Source organism: Pyrus communis, chromosome 12, assembly GCF_963583255.1.
Source record: "Pyrus communis chromosome 12, drPyrComm1.1, whole genome shotgun sequence".
Lineage (NCBI taxonomy): Eukaryota > Viridiplantae > Streptophyta > Magnoliopsida > Rosales > Rosaceae > Pyrus > Pyrus communis.
Genome location: NC_084814.1, coordinates 15,368,849 through 15,386,878, shown reverse-complemented (window position 1 = coordinate 15,386,878; position 18,030 = coordinate 15,368,849). Strand labels below are relative to the sequence as shown.

General features: G+C 36.6%; 1 protein-coding gene across 2 annotated transcripts; it reads left to right on the top strand.

Annotated features, from left to right (window-relative positions):
• The first annotated feature begins 1,426 nt into the window (after positions 1 to 1,426).
• LOC137711460 (uncharacterized) lies at positions 1,427 to 6,849 on the top strand. Of its 2 annotated transcripts, XM_068450705.1 has the most exons (6): positions 1,427 to 1,878; positions 2,750 to 2,967; positions 3,228 to 3,295; positions 3,708 to 5,325; positions 5,410 to 5,814; positions 5,916 to 6,849. In XM_068450705.1, the coding sequence occupies exons 2-6, from the start codon at positions 2,775 to 2,777 to the stop codon at positions 6,452 to 6,454; spliced, it is 2,823 nt and encodes a 940-aa protein (XP_068306806.1). In that variant the 5' UTR covers positions 1,427 to 1,878; positions 2,750 to 2,774; the 3' UTR covers positions 6,455 to 6,849. The 2 variants fall into 2 exon arrangements, with proteins under 2 accessions (XP_068306806.1, XP_068306807.1); XM_068450706.1 differs by lacking the exon at positions 1,427 to 1,878 and having other exon boundaries at positions 2,616 to 2,967.
• Positions 6,850 to 18,030: the final 11,181 nt, after the last annotated feature.

Here is an 18,030-nt window from a genome sequence, read left to right as displayed (position 1 = left end):
TTAAAGATTCTCTTAATAACTATTTGGTTTTCAATTTTTGTTCACTTTTTTATAAACTGAAACAATAGTTTGGTAAATGTTTTCAATTTTACAGAACTTTACTGTTTTTAGTCTAATTTATATCAAATAGGAGTGATCTCATCCTTCCAAGTCAGGGATGCAAGTATTAATTGTTCGACTTAGAAGTTATAAAAGTACATTATTTACTAAAAATTAAATATGTTCATTCTTTCGTAAGGATGCAAGTATTATCCAAAAATTATTGAATTGATGGAATATGACGAGTAATTTGTTAATACCACCAATAATACTAATTTAATAAGTTTCGTGATATATAATATGTGTAATTTGCTACCATCAACCATTATCATAATTCAAGGAGAATACTTCTTTCATTTCATTTCCTTCTTCCCCACTAGCACGCTATCATTTGGACAGGTGAGAGGGCACAAGTCAAAAAAAGAAAAAAGAAAAAAAACAAACTAACTTGGTATCGTTTCGTCATACAATAATTGTTTATTTTGTTTAACATTATTTAAAGATAGTTTCTAGAAAAATTCATTCAACTGGGATACAGTTTACCCATCTATACATGTTGAACACATCGAGAATTATATTATGAAGTAGAATCTTAATGATAAACTATCAATTTCTTTGATTCGTATAGATTACTAAACAGTCTACAAATTGAATGATTTTTTTTTCTTTCTAGATTTGATTTTTATGATAATAAAAGAATGAATAGTCCTGATTATGACACTATAGATTAAAATGATGCCACGTCAATAAGGTACGATGAAAGTATTACCCTCTTCCTGTCGAGAATGAAGGAAACCTCTATCATTAATTTAGCAAGTCTCATAAAATAGTCACTAATATTACGATTTAATGATATTTCTTATCACTTATAAGCGAGAAGTTTGGTTTCAACTTTCGTGAATTGCAAGTATGGTATCACATTACTATAACGGACTTATTATGTGGCTTAGCTAGCCTAAATCCTCTATACCAAACGACACCTTAGTGTGAAATATCTTGTATATAAGAAAATGGTGTTGCTATCCACAAACACCCTTTAACCTTCTACACACACCTCAATTTCGGTTTTCAGAGATCAAATGAAATAAAAAAGATTAAAGGACAAAAATTGACAAAGAAGATCTGGAAGGTAAAAAGAAGTGTGGAACCTCCCTAAAAAACATTGTAAAAGTCCAACGGCCGTCTGTTTACAATATCATTGTATTTTTTTTTGGGTAAACAATATCGTTGTTTTTGTAAACATTAACATCATAAAATATAACAAAGCATTTATAGGCTTATAGCAGAACAATCTTATTATAAAATTCAAACACGTAAACAGACATCTTTTATCTTTCTTTAGCTTAACGTGAAGAGAGAGAGAGAGAGAGAGAGTCTTGATGAAAACAAAAAAATAGGAGGAGAGGAGGTGAAGAGTCTGTCGGATGACGGTTGAAGTTGGAAATGCAGAAAGCCAGAGAGAGAGTGAGAGAGAGAGCGCGAGAGAGAGGGAGAGGGAAGTGGAAAGCAACCCAACTTAATATTTTCTTCAGTTGAAAGCTTTCCTCCCGAGTCTTCATCCTCGTTGTCAATGCAAATTGCAAATTACCAGTCACTTTCACCATAAAATCTCTCACATCCTTTGCTTTTATTTTTCATCTCTATTTCCATATTTTTTACATTAATTTTCCATTATTCTTCTTATTCTTCAAGGTTTTCCACCTCCCATTTGATTTTTCATTCTGGGTTTCTTGCCATTAATTCAGTTTCATGTTAAAGATTTGAAATTTATATATAGTTGCTCTCTGCTCAGCCCAAAAGCATAAAGCTTCCATTTTTTTTTTTCTCAAGTTTTTTCAGGTACCCTCTCTCTCTCTCTCTCTCTCTCTCTGTCTAAGTTTCTTCAGTTTACTTGATATTTGTGAAATTTGAAATCTTGGGTATGCAAGTTTTTGTTACATGGTCATATTTTTGGTTTGATTTCTGGACAAGAATTTCAGTGGAAAAACTTTCCCTAGAAACAAACAGAAGATACCTGTTTATACAAAATTTAATTACTACTTTAGCTAATCAAGAGCTAATCACAGTTGGAGGCAGCTAGCTAGCAAGAATTGAGGTAACACATAGTAGAAGATATTTTGACTTGAATTTCCTCGTTTTCCTGTTTTTATTCCTTAATTTTTAATGTCACTGCTGAAAAAGTGAAAATTTATTTACTTGTTTCAAATTTTAAGGTAAAAGAGTTCGTGGGGATTTGAATTTTTTTTTTTTAATCTCTGAATAAACAAATCCCTATTGTTATGAATTGTTGAAAAAACACTCACATGGTGGGACACAGAAAATTTAGGACACAAACATAGACTATTGGTGCAGGCTGCACCTACACCACAATCATATATTTATAGAAGATCAGATCAGGGTCCGCAATTGTCGACTTCGAACATATTTATGTGTGTGTGTATATGTATGTATATACATACATACATACATATATATATATATGTGTGTGTTTATATGATATATATATATATATATATATATGTTTATATGCTATCTTGGTTAAGTTCATGTCATTCTTTGTGTGTTTATATGCAACCCAAGAGAAAAATAACTGCATTCTTATTGGGGTCACTGGGTTTGAAATGACTAAAACTTGTATGTTATATACTTGGGTGTTCGTCCTTGCACAATCTCTAGTTTGGTGATGTAAATTTGGTGTTATTTTCTATAGCCAAGCTCTCCCAATTTCACTCATCATGGCAAGGATGGCATCGCCAAGAAGCCCTATGCCGAGAAGTCCTATGCCGAAGAGCCCTATGCCAAAGAGCCCTATGGTTTGCGAAAAGTACGAGACAGGATGCATGTGGCATTTATATGGCCTTTTTAACTTTCGTCAAGGTCATTCGAATAAGAAGCTGCTTTCACACAGGAGGCATTTAAAGAGAATTGGTAAGGATTTTTCAATCATATTGCACAATCACAAATGCAAGTTCTTAAGAACTTTGTTTACTCACCCGGTTGCTACATTTTTATAAATTACCGCATGCACAACTGTGAATTGAACGTTGTTTAATTATTTCTGGTTTAAGTTGGTCATTTGCAAACTGGTGATAGACTTACTGAGTAATGAAAAGTACCGAATAAGACATACTCCGAATTTTGTTTTTCCTGCAGTACTGAAGAGATTCATAATTTTTCTTTGTATGCAGATGATGGAAATTTAAGGACCAAGCTTGATTTGCCTAACAAAATAGATGAGAAGTGCGAAAACATGGATGTAAGTTCCACCGGTCTACTTTTACAATCAAACTTGGTGTATATTTTCATGTACCTGAATGTTTGTTCAAGGGACCGATTCTTATGATTCCTGATGTCTGCTAGTTTTTCTGTTTCGACTCTTCTGAGTTCTGTGCGTGCGTGCGTGTATATACATTGCCAATATGCTATTTGATCAATTACTGGAGTACTATGCAAAAGAAACAAATGTAACCGATATATTAATAGGCTCTTCAAAGCATCTGGGAGAAATATTAATGGTAGACAAAATTTCGGAGTTTGAGAACATTCATGGTTTGACAAAGTTTCTTTCATTTTTTGTTCTGTTTTCTTTAATATTCTCTCACACATCTGACTGCTGACATAGTATACGCTAAAGCAAATTAGCTGATTTGCAACTTCAATTGTTCCAGGACGGAATGAAGAACAAAACTCAAACAGTTGATTCTGATATGGCAAGTAAAAGAAAGCTTAAGGGGGAAGAGTTGTCCACTGAGCTGCGGTTGAATAAGAACATTGCCGCTGATGAAGTGAAACATCTGCAATCTGATTCTAAATTTGTTGGTCCATTACCAAAGAATAATGGAAAGACCAGCAATAATTGTCAGAGATCTTATGATATACCTCTTCATGGTCTGAAGAATGACACTAAGCATCGAAAACCTTCTAATTCAACTTCAGCGGAAAAACCTTTAAATAAGCTCAGCTCAGCAGCATTGCCGGAAGTATTAAGCAAGGAGGTGCATAGAAAAAAGCGACGAGGATGTGGCTGTAAAAGTATTGATTACGTTAAGTATGGCCAGATTAATGAAAATAATCATCTGCCGGTACAGATGAATGCAGCGGATGCCATCACAAGTCAGAAATTCATTGATGGGGTGAACCACCAGTCTAAACAATTATCAGATGCGTTGCAGATTTTGAATTCGAATAAAGAATTATTTGTAGAACTCCTACAAGACCCGAATTCTCTGATAGTTAAACACATCGAGGACCCCCGAGAATCTCAGACAAGAAAACATCAGAGTAAATCTGTCTGTGAAGAGAACATTTCTGAATGTAGGACAAGTAAAGCAAGGCAATCTAAAGGTCCTCCCGGCATTCACAATTTAAATTCCTCTGATTTTTACCTATCTCAGGAAAGTAGTGATTCTGAATTTGCAGAGAGAATTGTAGTTTTAACAGCTGGCCCATCAAGATTGCAAAATTCTTCAGACGGTATCTATTCTTGCTCCTCTATGCAATCTTATTATAGCTTTAACAAAGATGGGGAAAGTGAGAGGCCTGCAAATTTTTCCCTCAGCCGTATGAAGAGGAAACTGAGACGTGCTATAGGGGTAAGCAGCAAAGAGCAGGACTCGAAAACAATCAATGGTACACTTCAAATATCTCCTTGCCAAGGCTCAGAAGACTCTAAAGGAAAAGGTGTCAAGATCATGAGAAGAAATTCGCCTAGCACCAATAATTCTGCTGACAGTGGAGTAGTTAGCAAGTCTTCTTTTGATATTGAGAACAGAAACAACACAGGCAAGGTGAATGAATGTGAATCAAGCATTGGATGTGCAACTGCATCAACCAGTGGAACTGGCCTTCAAAACCCCAACATTTCACTTGTTAGCCAACCAAAGAAAAAGGAATCTGAGACTTTTGCGCAGTCTTTGGAGCATCTGTCAGAATTGTTACTGAAGGGAAACAAGGATAAGAACAACTTTGTAAGACGGACACCAAAAACCTGCGAAGGGGTGGCATCATTTCCTGAGGATGACTTTTTGCCTACACGCAGTCTGGAGAGGGACTGGGAAAATACATTTGTTGATGAACCAATGCGATTTTCACCCTACAGCAATTACCAACTGGTATATGAGAACAAGTCTAGGCTTCAGAAAGAAAAGAAAACCTGCTACTTGACTCCACTGAGGCAGGACGAAGAGGCCATGCCTGAGAATAAGAAACTTGATGATCAATTGCAAGTTCTTGATATACTGCAAAATATTGACATCAAAGGGCTGGGAGATAATTCAAGGCCTAAAGGTATGGAGTTAGTAATTACATATTTTTCATTATTTGATATTTACTTATGTTCTATTTTCTTAGCTAATAATCAATCTTCTGCAGGCTGTGTCCAAATTTTAGAGAATAATTCCACCATGCACCGAGGAGAAGCAAATTCCTTAGAATTTCCCTCTGAATCGGACAGCACAGACAAAGTAACTACCATAGAAGTCAAGGATACTATCCAATCAGGGGAAACTAGTTCTTTGGAAGTTCTATCCAAACCAGAGAGCACGGAGAAGACCAATACCATAGAGACTAGTGATGCTACATACCAAGGAGAAACTAATCATTTTGAGGATCAGCCATTAACATCTTCACCAGATGTTTTCTCATCAACTCCAAGTATTCAGAGGGTGGAAGATTCTGATAACATCAAAGGTAAACGAGAGCAGCCAAGTCCAGTTTCTGTACTTGAGCAGTATTTTCTAGACGCCACCAGTCCCGCAAGCACCATATTTGAACCTGGTAAGCCTTCACCAAGACCTACCATTTTTCCTTTCTTTTTCTTTTCCCCTATCCACTTCATGTGAGTCTGACTGAGGTAAACCATGCATCCATTTCTGCAGCTGAAGAGCACCATTCTCATTCTCTTACGAGGTCCCATTTGGACCCTGAAACTTCTTCTTTGAGGGAACACCAAGTTATCTCTGAGTACATTAAGGCAGTGTTGCAAGCTTCCACCCCAAATTGGAATGAGCTCCCACTGATGCCCCATTCATCAGATCAACTGCTTGATCCATTCTTGTTTGATGCAGTAAAGTTACAGGCTAACCAATTCAATAGTGATTGGATGCTGTTCTTTGACTGTATAAATGAAGTCCTTGACGGGGTATATCATACTCATCTTCCATGCTCCCCTTGGGTGTCATTTATCAAGCCAATTGCCTCAAGACAATTTTCCGAGAATGCTGTGATTCATGAGGTGATGAAGTCTGTTGATTGGTACCTCTTACCGCATTCATTGCCACAGACATTGCAACAAATTGTTGAAAAGGACATAGCATGCTCTGGGGCATGGCTAGATCTCCGGAATGATTCTGAGGAGGTCATTTTTAAGATGGTAGAAGGCGTTTTAGAAGAATTGATCATGGAAACTATATTTTAACAACCCTTCAGAAAATTTATAGTGCCACTATATATTAGCTTTGGTCTGAGTTAGACCAAGTAATTTGGCAAGCTCAGGCAGGTTGGAAGAACTGGTTTCAAGCCACATGAGTAATGTCTTATGACTCCTTGAACAAACATGCAAAAACAAGGTTACTACGTGTGGAGCTGGATCAAGGAACTTCTTTTCTAACGTGCATAAGATCGGTATGAGGTACCCTTGGATCAAATTTTGAGTATACTCTGTATAGTTTATATCAAACCTCTTGTAGCTACTAGCTATTTGTGTCATTTTATTCTGTAAGGGGAGGTCAATGTATATATCAAGCAAGATAACAAGCCTTATGCTTTGTCTATGGTCTAGTGTCGACGGAATAAGCCAACAATGTATTTCAAACTAGCTAACAAAACAAAGTGAAGAAAGGAATCATATAAAAGGTTGAGTTGTCCATGTATTCATTGCTTCCGTTCAATAGTGTCGTTTAATTTTCTTAGATTGACACTCTTTAGGATACCTATTAATGCATCAGAAACTTAAACCTGTTATTCATGAACACCTGCTAGTCTGGGTATATGTACAACTACGAACTGTACGATTCTGTGGACGAGAGCTTAATTACTGAATGCTAGAGTTTTCTAAATTAGAAACCTTTTTTGGGTAAATGAATAAGAACCCTATTCTTTCTTTTGGTAAGCAAACTCGGAACCCATCAATGTTTCCATGTATGAGAGGTACTTATTGCTGACAAATGGTACTAATAGTTTCTGTACATTTAACTTGGGCTAAAATGTATATTCATGTTGAATAGGAAAATTAGGTAAGTTGAACACTAATTGTTAGGGCTCTGTTATATAATAGCCTGCTTTCATATTACACCAAAACTCAGAAGTACATACGCTAGCTCGTTCTAACTCTGAAGCCTCAAACTCGTATTGTTGACCTTTCTATTTTTCTTTGTCCCCCAGTATAATGTGCTCCCGATCATACCATATTATTGCCGTTCCCTTATACATTTTGGGAAATCGTACTGCACGCAGATGGCGACCAATGGACTGGTTTGCTTTAATGTTCTCTATCCAGGATTTGTACAAGTTAGCTCTGAGGTTGGTCGTGATCGGAACACCGTCCCAAACAAAGTTTGAAACACAATATTTGTGCCAAATCACAAGTGTTAAAGGCATTGGCCGAAACAAGTATCATCTGCAATTGTATATCCACTATCCCCCTAATTTTGGTAACAGCCATTTAACTCTTCACTTCTCATATTATGTACATGCGATATCCTAAAAGGCCATTCAAAAAATGGGGTTTTATGACAAATGGTCCTTGAGACGGCTTTCCTTTACTGTGTTTCTGTCAGACGTTGTTAGCCCTGAGTTGGCTTTCTGTACTTCCCTTGGCTGCGGCCCTTGTAATCATATGTTCCGGACAAGTGAAATACCGATATGTACCAAGTCTAATTAAACTGAGGTTTTGGAACCTTATCTTTTCCGAACAAGTGAAACACTGATACGTATACGAGGATTGATTATATTTACATTTCTTGAAACTCAAGTTAAGTCTCACTTAATTTCCTTCGAACTTGAATTTTGACACTTAATTCCTTTGAAATTCAAGTACTAATGACAGTCGGTTTTAACTAGTTTCTTCAATTTCTCTAGAGTGCAAGAGAGTAGTAGTTCAAGAAATTGAGCGCATTCACCCTTGCAATGAGTTTATGTGTTTGATTCCTCGCTCTCCGAGTACCGCTTTTCCTAAAGTGCACAAATTTTTTGTTCCTAACTCAAAACATCTCAACTACTAGATTTTATAGTCATTGTTCAATATATTCCATCATTTGAGATTTTACTGAATGAATGCAAGCCAATGTCAGCTAGTGCCGTCGGTTTTGTTCTAGGGTTGATATCTAATATGGATAATTGCTAGGGAAATCAAATTTTGTAAACTAAATGAAGTGGTTGTTGGTAATTAGATTATTACTCAAGTGTTGATGGACTACTTATTTTTTTCGGAACTTTATTGAAAAGGGATTCTTTAAACTTTTCATTAACCAAAAATCATCCACTAACTTTATTTAATAAAAAGATCTTAAACTTTAATTAAAAGGACTTAAATTTTAATATAAAGGACAACAATTTAACGTAAGAATTAAAAAAAAAAAAAAAAACCAAAAAGTAAAAACTGACGCACCGAGTCTCGCACGTCACATCACTCACGCACACTCACTACGCCCATCGTCCTTAATCTCTTTCTCTCTCTCTGTCTCTCCCTCTCCCCCCCCACTCTTTCACATAGTCTATTAATTTTCTCTGTTAAATCACCATTCCACGTCAACTTTTTCTCTTCTTTCTCCTCTCTCATTTCACCACTCCCCACTCTTCTTCAACTCTTACTCAATAAACAATATACTTTTTTTATTTTTTAAATTTGACCATTGTTTCGTAATTTTCTTAAAACAAATTAAGTAATAATATTCCAAGATTAAAAATAAATAAAAAATTGTAATTTTTTTTAGAACAAATTAAGTAATAATACTATAAGACCAAAAATAAAGAAAATTCGTAATTTTTCAGTTTTACGAATACTAGCACTATTACTATTTCTTAACTAAACATTGACTACTTCTTAAAATGAACACTATTTATTAAATTAAACACTGACTATATCTTAAACTGAGTATTAGTACTATCACTATTTCATAAATTGAACACGAGTACTGTCACTATTTCGTAAACTAAACACTGACTATTTCTTAAACGGAACACTAGTACTATCACTGTTTCGTAAACTAAACACTGACTATTTATCAAACCGTACACTAGTACTATCACTATTTTGTAAACTAAACACTGACTATTTATCAAACGAACACTATTACTATCACTTTTTCGTAAACTAAACACTGATTATTTCTTAAACGGAACACTACTACTATCACTATTTCGTAAACTAAACACTGACTATTTATCAAACGAACACAAGTACTATCACTATTTCGTAAACTAAACGGAACACTAGTACTATCACTGTTTCGTAAACTAAACACTGACTATTTCTTAAAAGGAACACTAGTACTATCACTAGTTCGTAAACTAAACACTGACTATTTTTTAAACCGAACACTAATACTATCATTATTTCGTAACTAGTACTATCACATTCGTGTTTGTTATTTGACATTCCTCTCAATCAATTTATTTAACTTTCCTTTAATTTTTTTTTTTCCACACAAATTGAGTCATCTCTTCCCCTCCTCTTTCCTATTCACCTTCTTCAACCTTCTCTCTCCATTTATGCATACAAAAATACCCACATCAGTTTTGGTTGCCCATAACCTAGACCAAATTAAACCTAGGCCACCCCTTGTAAACCCACCGAGATACGAGTTTGAGAGAGTCACAAGAACAACTTTAGCAGAATTTGTTACAGTTTTAGATGCTGACATTGGCGTTGGACTACTCGAGAAGAAGATGGCATAGGCATCTATGTCTACCAAAATTAATGAAGCAAGTCGCCTCATTTGGTATTGTAACCCACCATTTTCTAACTTTTATCTAAATTTAATGAAGCAAGTCCCTTGGAAATGGATGAATATGGACGGGTAAAGAGAGAGAGAGAAAAGGTTGAAGAAGGTGATGAGCTTTTGCACTACAGACTACACGTGGTTCTTTTCGGTTCTAACTCTGATGAATTGCTTGGCGTGCGTTGCATGCGCTTTGGTTGGATTAGTTTATGTTTTTCTTCTTTTTAATCTCTTGTCCTTATCATTAAATAAAGTTATTAGGTGGTTTTTGATTAAAACTTAAAGTTTTGAAGCCCTTTTCATTAGTTTTCCTTTTTTTTATAGGAGAAATTAGGTTCTCATCCCTCATTTTGTTACTCCATTGATTAAAACCTTATTTCTTTTCAATTTTTTATCAAGGTCCTTGGGTATTAATAACATCATTAATTATTTCAATAATAAAATATTTTTTATTTTTAAATATATTCCTTTAGTGTTAAAAATGTTACAATTAGTATATTTTGTTGTGGTCTATTTTATCTGACAAGAAGAGAGGGCCGACGGCAAGAAGAAGAGAGATATGTGTTTGTTGAATTGTAGGGGAATGTGTGTGTTGTTATCCCTCCTACATTATGCCTTTATTTATAGTAGTAAAGGGAGAGAAGATATTCCTTCATCCCCAAGGAATACAAGTTGCAATAGGAAAGGATAACTAGAATCAAATATAATCTAGGACTTACACGATTATACTTAAACTAGGAATGTTTAGAACACTCCTCCTTGAGTGTGTAAGAGCAATTCCACCCCTAAAGACTTTGCGCTAGCACCCAGCGCATTTATCCACTCAGTGAACAGTGATAGACCTCAATGAACAGTAATAGGCCAAGAGCATCTCCACCCTTAAAACTTAATAGCCTAGTCAATTTTAATAAAATATTATTAATTTTTATTATAAAATAATAATTTCATTTATTAAAATATTATCAATTTTATTAAACCCCAATTCATCACTCCCACTCCCCCTCAAAACCTCACCATGTCGCGTCGCTCCCTGGAACTTCCCTCTGCATCTCTCTCACATTCTCTCTCTCTCTCTCTTTCTCTCTCTCCCCATTCGGATTTAAGGAACTCTTCCGGTCTTCCCCACAGAAAAATGAAACACCGCAGCAGCAGTAAGGTTCCTCGGCCCACCTTTTCCATCCTCAGCTGGTTTTTCCCAGAAAATCAACCAAACAGCCAACAAATCTCACGAAAACCAGTTTTTCCTCATGGGTTTTATTAGAAATGGCCTTTTTCTATCCAAATTTTCAGAAAATTAATTTCTTAAGCTTGGTATTGCAAATTGTGATATGGGTTTTTCTTGGTTTGCCGGGTTGCTTTCTGGGTTTATTTATCGTTGTTTTGTCGGAATCGGAGGTTGTCACGGTTGGCCCGGCTGATGTCAGATAGCCCAGCATCTGGGTCTGTCGATTTTGAGCCAGTCTCTTGCCTGGCTTAGGCTGAGTGCCAGCCTATCTGCTGGGTTGGAGGGGAAAGCCTGGGTGCCGGGCCATTTTTTTGGTTGGGTGTCGGCCTATCAGTTCCCCGGTGGAACTGCTCTAAATACTCAAGGTAGATTTAAAATCATGCAGAAGTTGAGGAAGTCAACTCATCGGCACTGAATCCAAGGAACAACGCTTATTCTCAATAAGGTAGGAACTTGCATAAGTAGTAAGTCTCACTAAATAACCCTAAGGCTATGGCAAAAGCCCGAGGAGGGACAAAATTCATAGTTTAAGGAAAAATGTATGAGAAATACAAAGTCAAAGAAACGTCTACATGACGTCATTTAGGGATATGACCAACCCAAGGTAGGTGCCTCGTTAAAACCTAGTTAGGTAACAAAAACCCAATGAGAAAAATGCTCCTAATCATAGGGAAAAAGAGTACATTAAGATCAAGCAAGTATCTATAGGATACTCCCCCTGAGTTTGACATAGTTCCAAAAGAGAAATAGCAAAGTTACAACTCAAAAAGTTTACGCATACCAATTCCATGAACAAGCTTTGGAAACGTCATCTTCGGCAGTAATTTGGTGAAGAGATCAGCCAGATTGTCTTGTGAACGGATTTGCGTGACTTCAATCTTCTGATGCTCTTGTTGTTGATGTGTAAAGAAAATCTTCGGCGCAATGTGCTTGGTGTTGTCTCATTTGATGTAACCCTTCTTGAGCTGATCGATGCAAGTTGCGTTGTCTTTAAAAATCATATCAAGGCATTAATGGTGGGATAAAGAAATATGGTCCACTACTGCTCTTAACCAAAAACATTCTTGAGTTGCTTCATGTAAGGCGAGAATTTCAACATGGTTATACGAAGTGGCAACTAGTATGTTTAGTTGACCTTCAAGAGATTGCGGTGCCTCCATCAGTAAAGATATAACCCGTTTGAGAACGCGCCTTGTGCTGATCAGATAAGTATCCTGTGTCGGCATAACCAGCAAGGCAAGAATTGACTCGAGAAGTAGAATGTGCGACATCATTAGAGGATTCGAAGGAATAAAACAAACCCAAATCCCTAGTATCTTTAAGGTAACGAAAGATGTCCTTCACGCCAGTCCAGTGTCTGCGTGTAGGTGCATTACTGTATGTTGCCAAAAGATTAACAGCGAATGAGATGTCAGGTCTAGTACATTGAGCTAAGTACAATAAAGTGCCTATCACACTTAGATAAGGAACTTTAGGCTCCAAAATCTCTTGATCATCCTCATTCAGACAGAATGGATCTCGTTTTGCATCTAGTGATCGAACGACCATAGAAGTACTCGAAGGCTTCGCTTTATCCTCATTAAAACGGCGTAACACCTTCTGGGTGTAGTTCGATTGATGTACTAGGATTCCATCTGAACAATGCTCTATCTCGAGACCGGGATAGTATTGAGTCTTACCTAAATCTTTCATCTCAAATTCTGACTTCAGGTGCGTGATAGTTCTCACGAGCTCTTCAGGAGTTCCAATAAGATTTATGTCATCGACATATATTGCAACAATCGTAAATTTGGAATGTGACTTCTTAATGAACACACAAGGGCATAGTTTGTTGTTCACATATCCTTGACTAGTCAAATGCTCACTCAAACGGTTATACCATATTCTTCTAGATTATTTCAAACCGTAGAGTGAACGCCTCAGCCGAATTGAGAGCGTGTTTCGGGGTTTGGAAATATTTGAACCAGCCAATGTAAGTCTTTCGGGAACTTTCATATAAATTTCCATATCAAGATCCCTATAGAGATACGCGGTTACTACGTCCATCAGCTGCATATCCAGTTTTTTCGGAAACTACTAAATTGATAAGGTAACGAAAAGTAATAACATCCATAACGGGTGAATAAGTTTCGTTATAGTCAATCCCGGGGCGAAGTGAGAAGCCTTGTGCAGCAAGATGAGCTTTGTAACGCATAATTTCGTTCTTCTTATTACGCTTCCGAATGAAAACCCACTTGTAACCAACGGGCTTCATATGTGGAGGAGTATGAGTTACAAGTCCAAACACCTTACGTTTTGCAAGCGAATTGAGTTCAACTTGGATTGCTTGTTTCCAGTTTGACCAATTAGTTCTACGTCAACATTCATCAACGGAACGCGGTTCAATGTCATCGCTCAACATGATCTCAGTAGCTACTGCAAATGCTAATGCATCGTCGATAATCATCTCATTTCTACGCCACATATCATCTAAGCTAGCATAGTAGACCGAAATCTCACGATTCTAGGGAGGATAATTTGTCTCTTCAAGGACGTTTCCATAATTTAGAATTTTCTCATGAGTTGGATAGAATGAGTAAGCGATAATCGGATTCACGGTAGTCTCTTTGAGACCTTGTGCCATGGTTTTCCTCTTCTGGGGGTATGAATCATTTGAACCAAGAGGTCTACCATGCTTTTGTGTATGGGCAGATGATTGGCTAGCCACTAATGTATGTGGATCACCAAAGTTGGCATCCCAGGCTTCTAGGAGGGTAGTCCGTCATACATTTGGAACATCCATCTTTGCAGGCGTATTAGCAGTTGGAATATGTGATCTTGTCACACGCATTAGATCAGTGAAAGCATCTGGCATGCTCTGAGCTATGCTCTGGAGATTTAATATGCGCTGCACTTCAATTTCAACCTGAACGGTACGGGGATCTAAATGAGACAAAGTAAAGTAAGAGGCTTCAATCTGTGTAATGGCTTCTTCAGGTAAAATCCTGAACTATTACTAACACCGGTTCGTAAAAATACCATATGTGCATGTCGCCAAAACCTTGTAGCATTAACCCTAGGTTTTATTAAAGTTTACATTTGGTATCAGAGCCAACCTAGTTGGTTGTGGTTTTTCTTTTCATATGACATGACTGCATTGTGTATGTGTATCTATATATGTTGGCTTCTTCAATATTTGTTTTGCAGCGAGCCTTACAAGGAGAACTCAAACTGTGATTGATAATCATATATGGGATATCTTTGAATCAATTGTTTGAAAATACTCATCAAAGTGAGTCTTTTATGAAATATTGTTCCTTGAAGGTGATATCAAATTGTGATTCTTGGTTTATAACATGTTTCTATTTCTTTTCAAAGAAAGAAATAATTAAATGGTTCAAATCTTGAATTAGTGTGTGAAATTCTCAGTGGAAGATTGAACCAACCATCGTTTTGTTCAAAGACTTAAGGATTGTTGTAATTCAATTTTCTAATAAAATTGTCATATAGATAATGCATTGAATGCATGAATGACAAATAATGACTCTTGCTCAAAAGTGTGTTGTTATACTGTGTGAAATATATTCTCATTTGATAATATGGTTAACAAATGTTAATGGCTTGTTCAGCGAATCCTAGTTCTCTTAATTTCTCATCCATTGAACCATTGAACGGGGGCAATTACAAGAAATGGCGTCAGGATGTGGAAATAATGCTGGGGCTGATGGATTTGGATTTGGCACTTAGGGAGACTCAACCTGCTGCAGTGACTAACACTAGCACTACTGAAAAAAGGCTCATGTTCGAGAGGTGGCACAAGGCTAACAGGATATCACTTATGGTTATGAAAAGGTCCATGAGTGAGACTATTAGAGGTGGCATACCAGACAGCAACAATGCAAAGGATTTCCTTGAAGCCGAGAGCCAAGTTCAAAATGTCTGAGAAAGCTGAAATGGGAAATCTCATGACCATTATGACTTCATTGAAATTTGATGGAAATGGGAGTGTGAGAGAGCATATCTTGAAGATGGTTAGTGCAGTAGAAAAGCTGAAGGATTTGGATGTCCTTGTGGATGAAACCTTTGTCGTACACATGGCTCTCAATTCTCTGCCTGAATCTTTTGAGCAGCTTAAGATCTCCTATAACACACAGAAGGAAAAATGGGCACTGGATGAGATGAAATCAATATGTGTGAATGAAGAGAACATAATCAAAAAGGGCAAGGCTGATGTGGTGAACTTTGTTCAAGTAGACAATTGGAAGAAGCCTTTGGTGTATTTTGGTAAGAAATACAAGCCCTATAACTTATCTAAATCTCATGCCATTGGTACTCCGTCCTCTTCCAAAGGATCTCAAGCTTTTAAGGTGAATGTTGAAAACATTAAGTGCTATTTCTGTAAGAAGTATGGTCACATGAAAATGGAGTATGACAAATACATCAAATGGGCTAACAAGAAAGGTATTAAAATTGAAAATGTTTTTGTTTGTTTTGAGTTAAATCTTGTTGAAGCTCCTCCAAATACTTGGTGGTTTGACACTGGCTGCTCGGTGCACATCACCAATTCCCTACAGGGTTTCACAAGAAGGATTACAACAAAAAATGAAGTTTTTCAAGTGCATGTTAGGAATGGAAATAAAGTTGCAATGGAGGCGCTAGGCACACTGAAGCTTAGTTTATCCAGTAGTTTTATTTTAAAGTTAGTAGATGTACTCTATGTACCTTCCTTACGAAGAAGTTTAATTTCTGCATCAAAACTTGTAAAGTCTGGTTTCTCTTTCATTGGTGACGATAAAAGCATCAGGATTTATGAGAAAAACAACTTGAACAATGTTCTTGGTGTTTGCGTTTTAAAGAGTGATCTTTGGCAGTTATTCTGTGATGTTTGTGTGGTTCCAAATTGTTTAGTTGTTGACACTGTAACACATACTAAAATACCTTTATTGGATGAACAATCAACTATGCTTTGGCATAGGAGATTGGGACATATATCTAAGAAAAGATTGGAGAGATTGGTCAAAGATAATATACTGCCGAATTTGAATTTTACCAAACTTCATGACTGCATTGATTGTTATAAGGGCAAATTAACAAATAAAAGGAAATTTAGTGCGAACATAATCAAAACTTGTTAGAGATAATCCATTGCGATGTGTGTGGTCCCTTTTCAGTTCAAACTATATGAAAAAAATGTCTATTTTGTGACTTTTATAGATGATTTTTCAAGATATGGTTATGTGTTTTTAATTCCAGAAAAGTCAAGAGTTTTAGAGTGTTTCAAAATCTTTAAAACGAAGGTTGAAAACCAATTAGACATGAAAATTAAAATCTTGAGATCCGATAGGGGAGGGGAGTACTATGGCAGGTACATAGAAGAAGGCCAACAAAAGGGTCCCTTGGCTTTGTTTTTGGAAGAATGTGGCATACAAGCTCAGTACATCACTCCTAGTACACCTCACCAGAATGTGTTGCTGAGAGAAGAAATCGGAGTTTAAAAGAAATGGTTCGATGCATGATGAGTAGAACAAGTCTGCCAATGTTTCTTTGGGGTGAAGCGTTAAAAATGGCAAATTATATTCTCAATAGAGTCCCAAGTAAAGCCGCAGAGAAGACTCCATTTGAGATGTGGACTACGAGGAAACCTAGTTGAAATCATCTAAATGTTTGGGGTTGCAAGGTAGAAGCAAGAATGTACAACCCTGCAGAGAAAAAGTTGGACTCAAGGATTGTGAGTTGCAACTTCGTTGGTTTTCCAGAGAAATCGAAGGGGTACAAGTTCTACTCTCCCACTTTATTCACAAGATTCTTTGAGACAAATAATACGAAATTCCTTGAAGATGATAATAATCAAAGTTGTTTGCATGAAAGAGATGTGGCTTTTGAGGAGGAAATGTTTGTGGTGCCACCAACGCAATTATCAAACCAAGTTTCTTCAGAAATCGTAGTGGATGTGTAACCAATGCCAGTACAACAAATTTTGGATAGTGAGATAACTACTACTGTGAATGCTCCGCAACCTTAAACACCTGCAGTTGAACAACTAAGTGATGTGAGTAGCAGTCAAGTCACTGAAGTTCCAAGAAGAGTGTCTCAGAGAGCAAGACAATTAGCTATTCCAAATGATTTTTTTGTTGTACTTACATGAAGTGGAACATGAAGAAGGTTGTGATGATGATCCATTGACATTTGATCAAGCCATTAACAGGAACAAAACTGAGTTTTGGCAGGAAGCAATGAGAGAGGAAATGGATTCATTGAGTAAAAACTCAGTTTGGAAGTTGGTAGAATCGAATGCAAATATAAAGCCGATTGCATGTAAATGGGTGTGCAAGACTAAAAAGGACTCAAATGACAACATAGAGAGACATAAGGCGAGACTCGTGGCCAAGGGGTTCACCTAAGTTGAAGGGGTAGACTATACTGATACATTTTCTCTTGTGTCATCAAAAGATTCACTAAGAATATTACTATATCTAGTGGCGCATTATGATCTAGAACTTCATCAAATGGACGTAAAGACGACTTTCTTGAATGGTGAATTACAAGAGGACATATACATGCACCAACCACTTAGTTTTATTGAAGAAGAGAATGAGGGAATGGTCTGCAAGTTAGAAAAATCCATTTATGGATTGAAACAAGCATCGAGACAATGGTTTTTAAAGTTCGATGATAAGGTAACAACTTTTGGTTTTATAGAGAATAAAGCTGATGATTGCATATATATAAAGGTATGTGGTTCAAGATTCATATTTCTTGTACTGTATGTCAATGACATTCTTCTTGCTAGCAACGATATGAATCTGTTGAAGGAGACCAAAGGATTGCTTACCAAGACTTTTGATATGA